At 40.9% G+C, this 17,470-nt stretch overlaps 1 protein-coding gene and 1 pseudogene across 6 annotated transcripts in view; one reads left to right on the forward strand and one right to left on the reverse strand.

Annotated features, from left to right (window-relative positions):
- The window catches only part of PHF20 (PHD finger protein 20), a 145,946-nt gene that overhangs the window by 67,413 nt on the left and 61,063 nt on the right, over positions 1-17,470 (reverse strand). For 5 of the 6 annotated variants that reach the window (XM_081832837.1, XM_031017692.2, XM_006746877.3 and 2 more), the window contains exons 3-6: positions 16,617-16,788; positions 14,878-14,962; positions 7,053-7,132; positions 4,047-4,434 (exon numbers count right to left, since the gene is read on the reverse strand). In XM_081832837.1, the coding sequence (XP_081688963.1) occupies positions 4,047-4,434; positions 7,053-7,132; positions 14,878-14,962; positions 16,617-16,788 (725 nt within the window). Of the gene's footprint in view, positions 1-4,046; positions 4,435-7,052; positions 7,133-14,877; positions 14,963-16,616; positions 16,789-17,470 lie in introns of those variants that run through there. The other variant, XM_081832838.1, reaches the window with a different exon arrangement.
- On the forward strand, positions 5,079-5,508 carry LOC102740935 (transmembrane protein 256 pseudogene; annotated as a pseudogene).

Raw genomic sequence — 17,470 nt, forward strand, 5'->3', positions numbered from 1 at the left:
AGAAAATAAAAGTGTAATAGGTGAGAAACCACTTCCTTAAATATGAGACACCCTGTAGACTGACCTCCTTCATCTCTTTCTCTTTTTTTAAAAGATTTATTTAAGTAATCTCTACACCCAATGTGGGACACAAACTCACGACCACAACATCAAGAGTCACATGTTCTACCAACTGAGCCAAACAGGCACCCCTTCCTTCATCTCTTTTTTTGGTTTCTCCTATGACCCAGCTCTGCATACACTTCTTTTTTTTAAGATTTTATTTATTTGACAGAGAGAGACACAGCGAGAGAGGGAACACAAGCAGGCGGAGTGGGAGAGGGAGAAGCAGGTTCCCCGCAAAGCAGGGAGCCCGATGCGGGGCTTGATCCCAGGACCCTGGGATCATGACCTGAGCCGAAGGCAGACGCTCAACGACTGAGCCACCCAGGCGCCCCTCTGCATACATTTCTCTTCTAAATCCTCTCTTTTAAACAATGGGTGGCTCAGTCGGTTAAGTGTCTGCCTTTGGCTCAGGTCAGGCTCAGGTCAATGTCTCAGAGTGCAGTCCTGGGATCCAGCCCTGCTTCAGGCTCCCTGCTCAGCGGGGAGTCTGTTTCTCCCCCTCCTTATCCTCCCCACCTCCCTTTTTTAAAAAAGATTTTATTTATTTATTATTTATTATTTATTATTTATATATTATTTATTTGAGAGAGCAAGGGAGAGAGTGAGCATGGGGCGGGGAATAGACAGAGAGGGAGAAGCAGGGAGCCCAATGCGGCGTTTAATCCAGGACCCGAGGATCATGACTTGAGCCAAAGGCAGACACTTAACTGACTGAGCCACCTATGCACCCTCAACATGACTACTATAAAATATGAAGGTGCAAGGGCAATAAAAAAAAGTCATTTTTATCACCATCAAATCTCATCAAAACTTGACTTATCCAATACTCAGGAAATCCACCATTCAGGCTAATTCCTAAGATGCGTACCTGGGACTATAGTTTGAATATTGTTTTCAATCTCTACTTGTTAAATTAGTTAGCTTGGCACTGGTCCTAGTTATGAGGGACCAAAAAGAATGTCAACATTTATAACCTCTTAAAAACAATTCCAGAAAAATCTCAGGAGACTGTGCTATTTGATAGTGTTCCAGGCAAGGCTGCTGATCCCAACAAATCCAGCTCTGACATAATTTAGCAGTGCAGACACTAAACTCTTGGATAGTATTCACTCTTTATTTTTAAACCCAACATTTAAGAAGCTCTCCCCAATCATGAAAGATGAGAATCCAAAAAACAGGCAGAAGAAAAAACAAAAGAAATGAAACTAGGAAGCTTGGGGGTAAGGCGGGGCTAAGGGGTCTGATGAAGGCTGAAAGGAGAGAGAAGGAGAAAGGGGGAAAGAGTTGGGGAGGTGGCCCGCAGAGGGCCGGGGGTTTGGGCAATGGGGAAGAAGACTCACTGAAGACCAGTAGCTTCAGATCGGCCATGTCGAAAGGCCCAACAAGAGACAGGGCAGAGCTCTGAGGAGGCAAACCTAATGAGTATGCTGAACTCCTCAGCTGTGTTCAATCTTCCCAATGTGCCAACGTTATTTTGCTCCAAGTGGTGAGAACTTGGAAATCATACACATTCCAAATTAAACACAAATACAAACAACCCTCCCTAAATAGCTCAGATCCTGTTCCAATCAAATCTGTAAACTTTAGAGAGCTCAACGCTGCACTGGGTCAATGAATTTTTTCCAAGCAATTTTTAAAGGAGATTTGAGCTACATAGAAGATATTTGGTAAGCATTCTTCACTTTGATACCACATACAAACCAGGGCTGACACACAAAACATTAGTGTTTTACAGTTAAGAATCATCCGGGAAGGCTGTTAACAATTCCAGAGATTCTGACTGGGGAGAAATGCCTCAGGCAAACCTGGAAAACACCATTTCTCTATTAAATCAATCCTATCTGGTATGAAACTTACACTTAACAAAATGAAAGCAATAAACTGAATGCCTCCCCACCTTTTTTTAATCTGAGTGAAGTCATATGGCTTCACGGGGCAGTCAGCAAAGTTGAGTACAACTAACCCAGTACGTACTTTTCAGAGGGTACAAGCCAGAGCATGAACAGCTAAAGGGGAATCTGTTTCAGAGCACTCAATTCCCATATATATGCTTTCCTAAGCTGAGATGAGGACACATCAGACTTCCACCAGTTCTCATTTTCCACCTCTTCTTGCATAAGTGCCCTTCTTCCACTTACATAAAAAAGCCTGCCTAACGCTCATCCTACATCTTAACATGGTACACTGCCCAGAGGTTTAAAACCTCCAGACCTTCTCAGTTGGAGTTCCTCATTTGAACAGAGAACGCAGAGGTAAGTTTCTCAATTCTCCCAAGTATGGTTTACAACTAGTACCATTCTCAATGCATGGAAGAGATGTCAATGCACTATGGATGCCTTAGGCAGTTGGGGTTTAATTCTCTCCCAGAATCCTAAGGAGAAAGCCAGTGAATTTAGGCCACTGCTGTCAGACAGAAATATAACGAGAGCCACAAATGCAAGCCACATGTGTAATTTTCAATTTTTTAGTTTAAAAAAAAAAGTAAATTTAATTTTAAGAATATATTTTAACCCAATACATCCAAAAACATCATTTTGACATGTAATCAACATTAAAAATTGAGATATTTTACGGGGTTCTTTTGTACCTAGTATTTCAATTCCAGAGTATATTTTACACTCACAGCACATCTCAATTCAGACCACCCACATTTCAAGTACTCAACAGCCACATGTGGCTAGTGGTTACCATACTGGACAGTGCAGGTCTAGGCCATAAAGAGGCCTACGGGCAATTCCAGCATGCTCAGCTTTTGAGGGCTAAACTCAGTTACAACCATTAAAGGAGGAGATGGTTTAATTCATCTGGGAAGAAATCAATCTATATCTAATTTCCTATCTAAAAGTTAGAACTCAGATGTGAGAAAGCTGTCTACTGGGAATGAATACTAATATTTATTTGAAGTAAATTAAGGCAGACTTTTTTCCACAGAAATTAAGTCTGATGTACCTGCCTGGATTGATAGGACTCACTTTGCATTCCACATCATGCAGGACCAATGAATGAGCTAACTCTGTAGTTCTGCAGTTTTAATGAAAATCTATTTAATGATTTTCAAATCAAAAAGTATTTAAAATATAAATATGTCATTTGCAGCTGTTTAAACTTGTGAGAAAAAATAGCTATCACTCTAAAATGTACTAAAGGATTCTGTTTTTCAATATTCATGTAGGAAATATACAAGCAAGAATGTGTAAAGACCACTGCCAGATTATCCTAGCCAGCATTCAGACTAGAGATCCTATGGGTTCCTCATGCCACTGAACTGATCTAGAGAAGGAGTGTTTGATCTAGGAAGAAATTCAGGATGTGTTTTATTCTTGGATATTCCTGAAGAATTCTAAATTTCAACTTTTTAAAATAACTATACATTCTTCCCTAAACCTGTACGCTTTAACCTTAACTCTTACCAATTAGTCATCTCAGTTTTTTACTTAGACTGTGAAAATGTCCAACCCATAATCACTCTCCAGAGAGCTCAACTTCAAAATGCACCCATGCCTTCCTAGGTCCAGTGGTCTTTGATCCAGGCTCTGTCAGACACCCACATCTAATTACTTCTTTCCTCTTTCATGTCTCTCAGGAAAACTATTATTTCCTAATCCCAGGTTCTATTAAGCTTACTTAAACTGAGATCATTTGAATAGGCACAGGCAAAAGGCCTCAGCTTATTAGTTTTTACCATATAAGCTGAAGCATCTAGTGGACAGTTATGTACCACCCCAGAAGCTTAGTCAAGGACATGTTTTACAACTTACATTCATCTGGATACATGCCTCCCTTAAAATTCAGCTCCACAAACATAACTTATTTTCAGATCACAGGATGATTCAAAGTCAGTCACAAAAATGAACTGAAGTATGGAAGTGATAAAGAATCACCAAGAGCCACAGAAGAACACTCTGGCATTGCCCAATGCAGACCCCACTTGGGAAACTCACCAGTAGGAGCTATGGAAGGGGGCCTGCCTCGTTTTCTTTTTGGCTCCCTCAAGTTTTCTTGTGGACTCTTCACAATGTCATTTTCAGTTTTTTTATCCACTTGAGCATCTCCAGAATACTCTCTGTCATTTTCTGAAATGTTCTCCTTATCTTCCTTCTCGTTCTTGGGAAGGCTCTTCTCTGACACCTTCCCCTTTTCAGAACAAATTAACTTTCCTTCTTTATCAGGCTGCTTGGGTCGCTTTTCTGTCTTCAAGGCTTTGTCCTCTTTGTCTTTCTTCACATTGACAGTGGCTTTTCTTTGCTCTTTAAACTTCTCTCGTTTATCAGGAGATGATGGAAGACTTTTGTGATCTGTTTCTTTAGGCCTAGCATTACCCACAATATTCTAAAATGAGCAAAATAGCGATGAAACACACTTTGTGATTACTTGCAAATATAAAATCAGATGGTTTTTTGCAAACGTATGAAGACAAACAAATTAAAACAGGATATATGCTTTGTCACATAATGGAAAGAACCACTGAAAATATCCATCCATACTCTGAGGCTTGAGAATGAATCCTAAATTTAAAAAAGGCAACAGTCATGTTCAATTCCTTCTGACACAGAGTGATCTCCCCTATTTTGATTATTAATAAGTCACTAGATAATTAAAGGGACAGACAAATACCCCAGGAACTTCTTCTGCAAAGCAATCTTTCTGACAGAGGTGTTCTAAGAAAATGCCGGGACCACGACCCGAGCCAAAGGCAGACACTTAATGACTGAGCCACCCAGGCACCCCTCATTTTTATTTTCTGTGTGCTTTTCTATAGTGTTCAAATTTTCTACAGCTCATGTATTGTTTTTATAACTTCAAAAAAAGTTAATGTTCCTAATATATAAATTATCAAAACATTTAGAGCAGTATGATCACCCAGAAAAAACTTCAATCTATTCTAATAATATATGAAAAGAGCTTTAAAAATTGTCTATGACATATTTTTAAGAAGTTAAGCTTTGGAGGTACGTGATCATCCATCCACTGTCATGGCCGGGCCAGGGGCTGCTTTCCATCACTTGGGCACCTTGTCGAGGGCTGGGGCCTGAGGCTTGGCCTCCTACAGGACGCAGGGCGCCCAGTTTCCAGATGCCTTTGGGAAGGAGCTCTTTGACAAGGCCAACAAACACCACTTCTTACACAGCCTGGTCCTATTACGGGTGTCCTATTGTAGAAAGCCCCTCAGGGCCAGGTTACTACTAGCCTCTAGAACCATCTTATCCTGCACCAGCTTTTACTACCAGGTTGAGTGCAGACCCAGTTTCCAGACTTTGGCCCCTGTGGGAGGGAGCCTGCTAATCTTGGGCTGGCTTGCCATGGTTATTTGAGCTTCCTTGTATTTAAGGTACTTTCTGGGTACTTTTTTAAGAGCTGGAGCAGGAAGGGGATTAAAAGAGAAAGGCAAATTTAAAAAATAATTTTAAAAAAAAAAGAAGTTAAGCTTTGTATGTAGCCATTATGGAACCCTAGATCCTTAGGGCTGAAGAGACCTGAGAAGTCGTTTATGCAAATACAATGCTCTCTTGGAAAAAAAAAACAAACAAGCAGGAACTGTGGGCCTATGCCTGACCACCCACCAGGTCTGAGATGAGGTGAGACACTCAGGGATAGCTGGGAATTGGGAACTGAAGCACCCACAAATCCACACTGGGTAAGGTGCTCATCTCCAACCCAAAGCACCACAAGTGCTATCAATCAATTTATTCAGTACAGCAGAGTAAACAGTTGAATGTTTGTTATCTGGAGCCCCGGACTTCCACTTGGGGAATTCTAGATACAATCTTGACAATTCTGAATAAGTTCTTATCTACACAGTCCTCTATCTGTATTAACTCATTCCACAAACTCATCATAAAAACTGCCAAATTTAAGGCCAAAATAACATTTTACTTATTTTTTTAATTTTAAGTAAACTACACTACATGTGGGGCTCAAACTCACAACCCTGTGATCCAGAGTCACATGCTCTACTGACTGAGCCAGTCAGGAACCCCACAAAATAACATTTTAGAGTACTGTATAGCAGCTCCTTAGATGCCTGAGGGTCAAATGATCACAGAGAAAACATCTTCAGGGCTAAACCTTTATAACTGTTTCAAGTGTCTTTAAAGGAAAACCAGCAAAAGGGAAAAACATTCTTAATGCTACCTTTAAAGATATCATGAGACATAACCCTCTGAAATTGCTAAATATATGTATGTACAGAAGAATTTACTAAAATTTGTGATAAGTAGAGGCATTTGATAAGAAAAGACACAACAGGTTCCAGCATCACCAAATACTGTCACATCAACAACTACTCAAAAAGTTAACAAGTAGTAACAATCAGAAGTTTTAAAACATCAATACCCAAATCCTGACCTTGCCTTCCCAACTATTTCATTAAGGCATAAACATGAAAAAGACTAAAGGGGAAAAATGTATGAAAAGAGTAGGCAACATTTCTAGATGGCCCATATTTCCTATATCAAAACTCCTGTGTCATGCTCAAGCAAATACATGCATGGTGCCTGGAACAACAGGAAACAAAATTTTCAAACAAGGCATATCTAGCACAAGCAATTGCCAAATTCATGCCAAACTATAGTTCTGAAACCACCAAGTCATGGTCGTGAGCTGAAGGACAAAGTTAGATGAGGAGAAAATACACTCTAGGTTTCCTCAAGCATTAGCAAGTTCCCTATGATGAATAACAGTTCTAAGGACAGGGCACAGGGATAGAGAAAAAAAGAATAATAACCAGACAGTTTTGAGAAAAGATGAGGAAAACAGATAACAGGAAATGGCAGAGAGACAAATATTAACAATTTCTGAAAACTTGTGTATTGCTTTCTAGTGAAATTGTGTCAGGTGAAGGAAATAAAGACTTTGCCATCATAAACAAATGTAACGTCTTTATTTGAGAAACAGAACTACAATGTTAGCATTATTCATACCACAAAGCACAAAACCACATTTCTCACCTGATCTTTGGAAAAAGCTTTGACATGAATATGTTTGACAGTCTGAACTACTCCATCATAAAATTTCACAGTGTAAGTACCTAAAATTTAAGAAGATATCATGATTTAACTTACAGTTTCATGAAAGCAACAAAACTTTTCAAAGCATAAACACAAAGGAGCTCCAACCACAATAATAAATGTATGAGAATTAAAATATTAAGAAACACATGCAGTCTTATTTATGTTCAAGATAATAAGCAGTATGCATGCCTTCATTTCTTAGTCAAGATTACATAGTAGGTTTTCTCTTTATCTATACAGATCAAAATCCATCTGCTTTTTGATGGAAAAAAAGAATTGCATTGAATTTAGGCCAAGAACAAAGAGCAGTAAAACAATTAAGAATGTGACAAAAATGCAGTTTTATTTATTGCTTGGTGAATTATTAATTTTTATCAATCTTTATTTTCTGGGCTTAAGAGTAATAATATCTTTTAAACTTTAAAAGAAACATGACTGCTTACTAAAGGTATCATGTTTTTAGAGGTCACATTCATCTCATAATCCATATGAATAACCTTCATGTAACCACATCTAAACAGACTTGGCCAAAACACTAAATGGTGCCTGCTACCTTACCAGTTTTATTCCATTAGAAAAAGAAATCTAACAAAAATCACTCTGCTATAAGACTGAAGCTGAAAATCCAAATAATCTTCATCCCAAATAAGGCATCCAACTACAAAAGTTCTCCTTAGTTGCACTCAAACCAACTATTTCAAACTTTTGCATCTTAGAACCCACCTCTCCCCTCACCCACCTTTGTTTTTCTTTTTTTTTTTCTTTTTGGTCCCAGGGATTAAAAAAAAAAAAAAAATCACAGTTAATCTTGTCAAGATTACCAGTGAATTACTGGTAACCACAGAACAGTTTACTACAGGTGAACATGGTAAGTTTTCAGGATCAATTTGCCACCAAACAGGGAAGGAAAAAAAAAAATCCCTGGGAGTAAAAGAATGCGACAAGGAAGCCAAAGACCTTCTGGCTAGTTACAGCCTTCTTCATACACTCTCTACCCTCCCCAAACCACCCCACCTCTCCTCCAGTCCTAAATAGGACCCTGTCAATGGCTAGCCACCTCTAATGAAAGCCTCACTCTGTAGTGTTCAAAGTCCAATGCAATCTTAGCCCAATTATTTTCCAAACTTTGTTTCTCATTACCAATATACAACTTAAAGTGATGAGCTAATTGCCACCCAATGAAACTGCCTTGTGACATTTCCGCCTCCACATCTTTATCAAAGTATTTTCCTGCCTAGAATGTCCTACTCATTGACCCTTAAGCACTCAGCTCAAATGACCACAATAGTTCTGTAAAAGCTTCCTGACTTCCTAGCTAGAAAGATTTTTCCCTACTCTGAACTTCTCTAAGACTCATTTTGGCACCTTGCCTGCAGGGCTTCAGATTAGATCTACCTTCATATAGAAGGCAGATACCAAATCAGAGGCAGGCTCCCCAAGGCCAGGGACCACATCTCACATCAATTTCTCTCTCACACAGCATCTGGTTCACTGTAGACCAGGGATTCTCGAAGTACAGTGCCCAGACCAGCAGCATCAACAACTCCTGGTGACTTTTAGAAATGTAAGTTACCAGCACCACTCCCCATATACTGAATCAAAACCTCAGAGTGCAACACAAAAATAACTGCGTGTTTTAACAAGTGTTTCAGGTGATTCTGGTGTATTGCCACAGACAATTAGTAATTACCTACTGAACTTTACTCCTGGTATTACAAAATAAAGTTGATTATCCGTCACAAGTATCACCGACACAGAACAAAGTGGCTAGCAAACTAGATACAAGGATATATAGTTATGCTTGGTTGGTTAAAACAAGCAATAAGACGTGAGGCTATGATAAGGGATTCTACATAAGGCAGCTCAGCAATGACTGATGAATTCTTACAACAAAGGCCTGGGATCCTGTCTTCCTGCCTCTATTTGGCAAGCAAAGAAGCAATGATAAGCAATGCTATGGAACTCTAAACATACCCTTTACAAGCAACCATGACGTGGTTCTGGCCAGCCTGCAGATGGGGTCATTAAGAACCCAACTCTCATGAAATCTTAAATATCAAGTGTGCCAACAAGACACCCAAGCCTATACCCCTTCAACTATCTTACCAAGAAAGAAAGTTAGCATCAACTACATCAAAATGAAAGCTGTCCATTTTTACAGACATTTCAAACATCCAGAAGGACATTTTCAGCTATCTGAGGTCAATTTTGAAGCTTACTCCTGATGGCAGGCTCAAAATGGAGGCCTTAAATGAAGGGGTGTGCCCTGAGTTCGAAAAAGAGCTAAAAGAGAGCTAAGCAGACCTGGGAGTAGAACCTAAGCCTCTCTGCTGACCTCTGACCAATTCTTCTTCCACCACCCCAAACTGCCTATTCCTCAAGTCCCTCAGCCTAAAGTCCAAACCAGAGACCCAAAGCATCAACGGCCATTTTAAAATGACCCACGCTATGGCCAAAGGTACTCAGGAATCACTGTCCTTAGACAGCAATATCCTGGCCCTGACCCTTTTTACTTCCAAAGAACTATAAAGGATCATCTTAAAACATTCTCCCTTGATCGTGTACACAGCCTAACTTGGGCTTCAATAAATCAGAACGAAAAAAACAACATATCCCATGGACAATGATGGCCTAGGCCCACTTCTGGAAAAAGGCCCCAAATCTACTTTAATGGTTCCTGTACAACTAAAAGAATGTCTTCCCGGGGCGCCTGGGTGGCTCAGCTGGTTAAGCATCTGCCTGAGACTCAGGTCATGATCCTGTAGTCTGCTTCTCCCTCTCCCTTTGCCCCTCCCCCAGCTCATAGGTGTGTTTGTGTGTGTGCATGCACTCACGCATGTGTGTGTGTGTGTGTGTCAAATAAAAAAATAAAATCTTTTTTTAAAAAATTAAAAATAAAAATAAATGTTTTCTCATGGAATCCTCCTGTGGGTGGCTGACAATAGAGCTTTCCCATGGCCACAGACAACATCTAACAAGTAACATGTAAATGACAGAAAAATAAGTGCATCCTTAACACAAAGGCCCCCTGCCTCAGGCTCCCTTCAGAAGCCCCTGTCCTTACACATGCCAGGTGAAACAAAGCTTCCTGGTCTTGCCCCTCTGGGGGTTAAGAACTCAGTGTATCAGACAACCTTATAGCAGTCAGTAGGTGCAGAAGCAATGTAAGGAAAAAAAAAACCTAGAGATGCATAGAAAGCTGATCTTCTGTAGGACCAAGGAAATAGGGAAGCACAGGTGACTCTGGATAGATATCTGTTGTTCTTGAAATCTACCATAACTGTGACTCAAGGGCCCTTTCTCTATCCCACTCATCTCCAAGAGTCAAAGAATTCCAGAATGCCATGAATAGGAGACTCAAAGTTTTCAAACATGGATTCTCAATGTCTTGAGGTTCCTGTACATGTGCCTCATGGGTTGAGCAGAGAGATATGCACATGTTTGCAGGTATACCTTCCCCTCCCCCATTTTTTCTTCTTAGCAATTTTACTAATGGGCTTAGGTTCTGTAGCTAACAACTTCTAAAAATGCTTATCTATTCTAATTCCTTCTTCGAGTTCTAACTGCTCAAACGAGTCCAGAGAACAGGTAGTGAACTGCCAGGAATCACAGAGCAGGGACTGGGACCAGATCCTGACCCCCACTCGGGGCTCTCAAGACACCACCAGGCTCCAGAAAGTACTGACCATCTACACCCATCATCACATCAGGCGTGTATGCACACACACCCAATGAACACCCACTCCTGACAACTCCTGCCATTTTAGGAAAACTCTGCACTAGAGAGGCAGCCTGGTACTGTGGAAACTACAGTTCAGGATCTTTGAAGCCCCACAGACCTATATTCAGTTCACAGCTCTACCATTCATGTACGGGCTCTGTAACCTCAAGCAACTTCTCCTGTGAGCTTAGTTCCTCATCTGTAAAATGATGGGGTTGATGGCAACAACCTTTCCATGTTTGTGTGAATACTAAATGAGATCAGATATGGAAATTGCTTAGCAAAGGAACTGTTACAGAACAAAGGATCAATAAGTGGTTCCAATTACTACCATCCACCAATCACTTTAAAAGGGAAGCACCAACCCCTTCCCCACAAAGAGGTAAGAGCCACACTAGCCCCTGCGTATGTGGGCCTAAATCCTCCTTTTATCCCTGTGCAAAGCTGTTCACAGTCCCAACATCCCCACATTTCAAATGCAGGATCACTTACAGCATGAAGAAGACAAAAAATAGTAACTGCTTCAACAAGAGACTCTAGAAATAAGACCATTTCCATAAAATTTCCTGTTACAAATGCACACTTCAGGCACTGGACCGGAGACTGAACTGAGGGAACAAGAGACACGTGACCTAAGAATAGGAATAATTTTAAGGAAGAGGGACCTGATTCGCCTGTTCGCGCAAGTTAAGGAACCACAGATCAACAGGAAGGAACAATTCCTCATTTTGTTGAAAATGCAAACCTACTTTCAGTTTCCCCCAGAGCATGCCTTGCAGAGCAGCAGGGTTCAGGATGGGGGACACAAAGCCCTGACACACAAGTGGCTCTGCCATCCCCAGTGTAACAAAGGGGAGCTGAGCAGCCCCAGCAAAGAGCTGAGGTCACCTCACCAGACATGGCTTCCTAACAAAGATTCACTGGAAACAGAATCCCATCCTTTACTCCAACACAGATAGCGGGGCTAACAAGGCTAACCACGTGTGGCTGCCTTCACATGAAATGATGCCTAATTGCCACTGCCAAAGAATTATTCCAGGTGAAAAGAACTAAATAACACTGCGCTGCCCTCCCCAGTTTCCAAGTGCTTAATTACAGCCTTAAGAAACTCTAAAGTTGCCACTTAGTTGTGTTTCAATCATGCCAGACTCCCAATGCCAGCAGCCTCAATGCTCAGCCTCAGGAAAACCACCAAGGAGGTTAAGAGTGGCAAGAAAATGAGGCCACGCCTTCCAAAGATTAATCTATAGGGTGTGACTTCACTATATGCCCAGCTACTCCTAGCAGCACCAACAAGACAGAATGACTTTAACGGGAAATAAAGGGGGCACCCTGCCAGCAGAGCTTCTCCTCACAGTGCCATTTGGCTGCGGTGGTCCCTGCTGCAGATGAAATCGAGGCAGAGCAGAAAACCAAGGAAAGAGTGGAAAAAAGAGCCCAGCACTGTCTCTCCCCATCCTGCAATTACTAGAATCATACTGAACTAGAAACTGTCCACCAGCTCCCATGGATAACATCTAACCTAAAGGCAGCATCTAAGAGTCATTATCTCGTCTCAAAATCAGGCAAAGATCTGAGCTCTCACAAAGGCTAGCTTTCCTTCATATTCCCTCAGTGTGGCAATAATACCAACCAGCCAATTCCACTAACGTTCAGGATTTCCCCTCCCCCATGCCCTTCCTCTACTTTCCCTTCCAATTAGTCTCAAGACCAGTAAGGACTTCAGACCCAAGAACTCTGGGGAAAACTGGTTCTGGCAGAAATCTCCACTCATATTCAATGTCCTTCAATAAACTAAAATTCACTGGACAGACTTCAGAGCTTACAGAACCAATATTATTAGGGTGACAAATGAACATTTTAGGGACAATCACTATCTGAAGACTCTCCCATAATTTTAGCTCATGGAGAAAATAAACTAAAAATATTTTTTAAAACAACTTCCAAAGCTCTGGTTGCCCCAGTTTAAAAGACATTTAAAAATCTTAACTATGGCCAAAAATTTGGCCAAAGACTTTCAGTCCTTAAATGATTATTTCAAAAAATTCCAGACCCATCAACACACAAAAAAAAACAGTAACTGCAGACAGGGGTCCCTCACTCCTCCCCTTATGATTTATCTGCACCATTCTGTTCCTGTCCTGCCTCCTCCAGGTGGCTATATAGCAACACCTACTTCACACTGCTTTGAACTAGTTTTTGTTTGTTTGTTTCCCTTTAAATCCAAGATGCCCAGCTCTGGGCTCTGCAGATATTAGATGCAAACAGTAGGTTCCTAAGCCTCTACTGCCTCCACCAAGACACCACCCTACCCCTCTGCAAGACTGCTCCCAGGGTTCCCCAAACCCTTCTTACACAATCTGCCTTTTCTCCTTTGCCACTTCCTCACCCAACTCCCTGGGCCTCCTTTCTATCTTCCATATAACTCTGGGACATCACTGGATCCAAAGAGAAATGTTGCTTCCTTTCTACAACCTCCTTTATCTACAGAATTACCATGCTACTACTCACAACTTTTATCTAAGGACCAGCCATTTCCCCAAGGGAGCACACCTCCAGATATGATTGATCAGCATAAATCAACCTAACAGACTTGCAGGAACACATCTATGTACATTTAGAACACCTATATCTCATATCATATGATTTAAATCCAGTAAGAGCAGAAAACATTGTTAATCTTGAAAATAAGACTCTAAAAAAGTAAACCATGTCATTTACTAAAAGGCAATTTAATAACATGTAAGCTTTCCTTTAAAATATATTTTTAGGCTAAAGTGATACATATGAAAAGTAGTAACAGGGATTTTATTTTGAACACAAGATTATAAAAGAAATTTAGGGAAACAAGGACCATCCAAAAAGACTTAATCAACCATGAGCTGGAGTATCACTAACTGCTTAGACATTTTAAAAATACAACCTTGCTTTGGAAGCCTGAGGCAAGAGGATCGCGCAAGAGGATGTAGGGATAACCTACATCTTAGTAGAGTTAACCCACACTGGCCTAACAGCTAGAAGGGTGGAGGTGGGGTGAATGTAGCAAAAGAGAAACAGAAAGTTCTGCCATATGCAAATGTATATTCATTTTTGACCATTTCAACCCATTCTCAGATAAAGCTTGGTCAGCCCCAGGTCCAGCATTTAACAGAGTGCTGAATGAATACCTGAATAACTTCACTGAATGAAAAGTCAATCTGGCCTTAGAGTCACCACTAACACTGGTACTAAAAGGCCTGACTGGCCTAAACATTCACTGAAGAGATCATGGACATACCACAAACATCCTGAAATAAAATACCCCCCCCCCAAAAAGGTATCACTCAGACCCAGAGTCTATTCTCTGAGTGTCAGGATGCTGACCATGCATATTTTCTTCTTAACCCTCCTTCTGCCTTTGTACTAGCAAAATGAGCCTCTTTGGGTCATGTTGCCAGTCTTGATTCCTCACAGGTTCCAAACTCTGGCAAAGGCATCCCAACTCAATGCTCTAAATCCCAGGGCCCCAATTTCAACTAGCAGCTTTGATATTACAGACTGCCCTCAATCATGTTGTATCAACAAAGTTTTTTTTAAGTAGGCTCCACACCCGATGTGACCCCAAGATCATAGTCACATGCTCTACTGACTGAGCCAGCCAGGCACCCCTCACAAAGCATATTTTTAAGAAATGTTTATTAATGTCCACTTCATTTCTAGGCTATTCACAAATAATTAAAAGGAATATTAAGGCTTATTTCATCAATTATATTAGGAACTCCTGGACAAAAACCTGCACACTTACCAGCAGAGTGACAGATGAACCATAACTATTTTATGGAAAACTACTGCTAAAATTTAGGAGGCAAAGAATCAAATTCCTCTTTTTAACCCAGCTTTGTCTCCATTTATAATTTCTTCCTAATTCCTGACATAGTGATTAACTTGAAAAGAGAGGATTCCTAGGCAATAAATACATACTGAAAATACACTATCAGACTCTAATATTACAAATTCCCCCCTAATTCATGAATAAAAACAATGACAACTAAAATGCCTTACCATCCTTGTTAACAGCAGTGACTTTGGCTGGGTAAAAACGACAATCAGACCAGCAAGCAAGGACCTGCTCGTTTATTTGAAATTCCTAAAAAGCATTAAAACAAAACAAAAAGACTGTTACCAATCCAGTTTCATAGTACGTACACAGTACCAGATTTTGTGAGAAAAGCTGACTGACAAGAGTGGGAAGGGGAGATAGCTACTGGGATGGAGGAAGATGTTTCTGCTGTTCAACACTGGGTGTCAAACCAAAAGGGCTGGACACAAGATTCTTCCTATCCTAGGAGGTCTGGGCAGGCATAGCAAAGTACTGATTAAAATCCTTACCCTGTCCCTGAGCCCAGGACCACTAGGAACACACCCAGTATACAAGTTGGAAGGAGGAAACCTACCGCAGCTCGAGGGAATCAGCATTCATGCCACCTAATACCACCCACATTTTTAAAGGGTCTTTTGCCAAAGGAAGCACCCATTCACTTTTAATATTTCATACTGTTTTCCCAGCACACAGTTTGCATTGATACAGTTTGTAGAATAAATATTGAGCAATCAAATTGGACAACAGTAAACAATTCTTTTTTTTTTTTTTAAAGATTTTTACTTATTTATTTGACAGAGAAAGCACACAAGCAGAAGGAGAGGCAGAGGGAGAGGGAGAGGAAGAAGCAGTTTCCCCGCTGAGCAGAGAGACCAACATGGGACTTGATCCCAGGACCCTGGGATCATAACCTGAGCTCAAGGCAGACGCTTAACCGGCTGAGCCACCCAGGTGACCCAACAGTAAACAGTGAGGGTGGGGATGGGAGAGGAAGGACACACACAGACAGCAAGAGTTCAAGTTTCCTGGCCAGGGTTAAAATGAAAAACAGAATCTGGGGGTGAGTCAGATCCAAAGGCAGCAGGATTTCTACAGATTTCTCAATGCCTGTTTTAAAAACTCAAAACTAATACTTCATTTTTCATTCTGAAATCAGTAAAAGCTCCAGGCATAGCGATGAAATTTAGAAAAAGGAATATAGTCCAATTCCAAGATATTCAAGAGCTTTTTTTTTTTAAAGTAGGCTCCACACCGAATGTGGGGCTCAAACTCATAACCCCAAGATCAAGAGTCACACGCTCTACCAACTAAGCCTGCCAGGTACCCCTCAAGAGTTTATAAAAGGGGGTGCCTGGGTGGCTCAGTTAAGCGTCTGCCTTTGACAAGAGTCATGATCTCAGGGTCCTGGGATCCAGCCCCACATCGGGCTCCCTGCTCAGCAGGGAGTCTGCTTCTCGTTCTCCCTCTCCCCAACCCCACCCCGCCCCCCGGTTCCTGCGCATGCTCTCTAGCTCTCACTCAAATAATAAATAAAACCTTAAAAAAAAAAAAAACTTTATAAAAGACCTTGATATGAGGCTCCACATGGAATGATTGCTTAATAAATGTTCACACAACAAATAAGTTTAATAAATGATCTGAAGGGATACAGTAGTATAAAAGAAAGAGATAAGGTCCCCATTCATCCTCAATGCTTTTCAACCAAGATCGTTTATGAGCTGTCATGTCAATCATATCATATAGACAGATGACAACTGAGATTCTTCAAGAGCCCCACGCACCATGGAGATCTCGGGGTTGCAACTACAGGCCTAAATAAGGATTGGTTCCCCAGCTGCTACTGACTTTCACACTGAATATCAAAGGCTGGAACATAAAGTAACCAACGGCTGACCCAGCTCATTACAGACTTGATACTCACAGAAGATCCTTCATCTTCATGTAAGCCCTCTTTCCTCAGCTGTATTTTCTCTAAAGGGCGTAAATAAGGACTGTCCCAGCAGAACCACTCATCATAACGATGGTTCCAACGCTTGAAATGGATGAGTACTTTTCCTTCTTCGTAGTCAATGTCTTCTATGTGAGCTGGATACCTGAGTCGGAAAAAAAAGTTAAATGCCTTTAACACCCACCCAAAATATCCAAAACAGTACCCTTCCAAACCTCTTCCCAAAGGACTAGCTTACCAAAGTACTAAATAAAGCCTACCATTTAGAGACTGTGTAATTGTGTCAAATCACAAATTATGGAAGCTAACAGACCTGGGGTTCAAATCCTAACCCGGACATTCTTTAGTTTATGAATTATTAAATTGACTTTTCAGAGCCTGAGTTTTGTCATGTAGAGTAGAGGAGGGATACCCAGCATACTAGATTACAATGCAAGTTAAACAAGATGACATACACACAAGACCAGAGCACAAAGGAGGCAGGAAGCAAACATTTAACAACTAGATTATATTTTACATAAGCCAATAAATTACAGTGACCATGCAACCCAGACTATATTAGATAGCCTCAATTTAAAAATTGTATAATACATATAGAATACCATGCAGCTGCTTAAAAAAAAAACAAAACGGTTCTGTCATGATATGGAAAGCTCTCTCAAGATGAACTATTATTTATTATTATTATTTTTTTTTTTTTAAAGATTTTATTTATTTGAGAGAGAGAGACTGAGAGAGAGAGAGCATGAGAGGGGGGAGGGTCAGAGGGAGAAGCAGACTCCCTGCCGAGCAGGGAGCCCGATGCGGGACTCGATCCAGGGACTCCA

This window comes from Leptonychotes weddellii, chromosome 10 (assembly GCF_054177405.1).
Source record: "Leptonychotes weddellii isolate Sample4059 chromosome 10, ASM5417740v2, whole genome shotgun sequence".
Classification (NCBI taxonomy): Eukaryota; Metazoa; Chordata; class Mammalia; order Carnivora; family Phocidae; genus Leptonychotes; species Leptonychotes weddellii.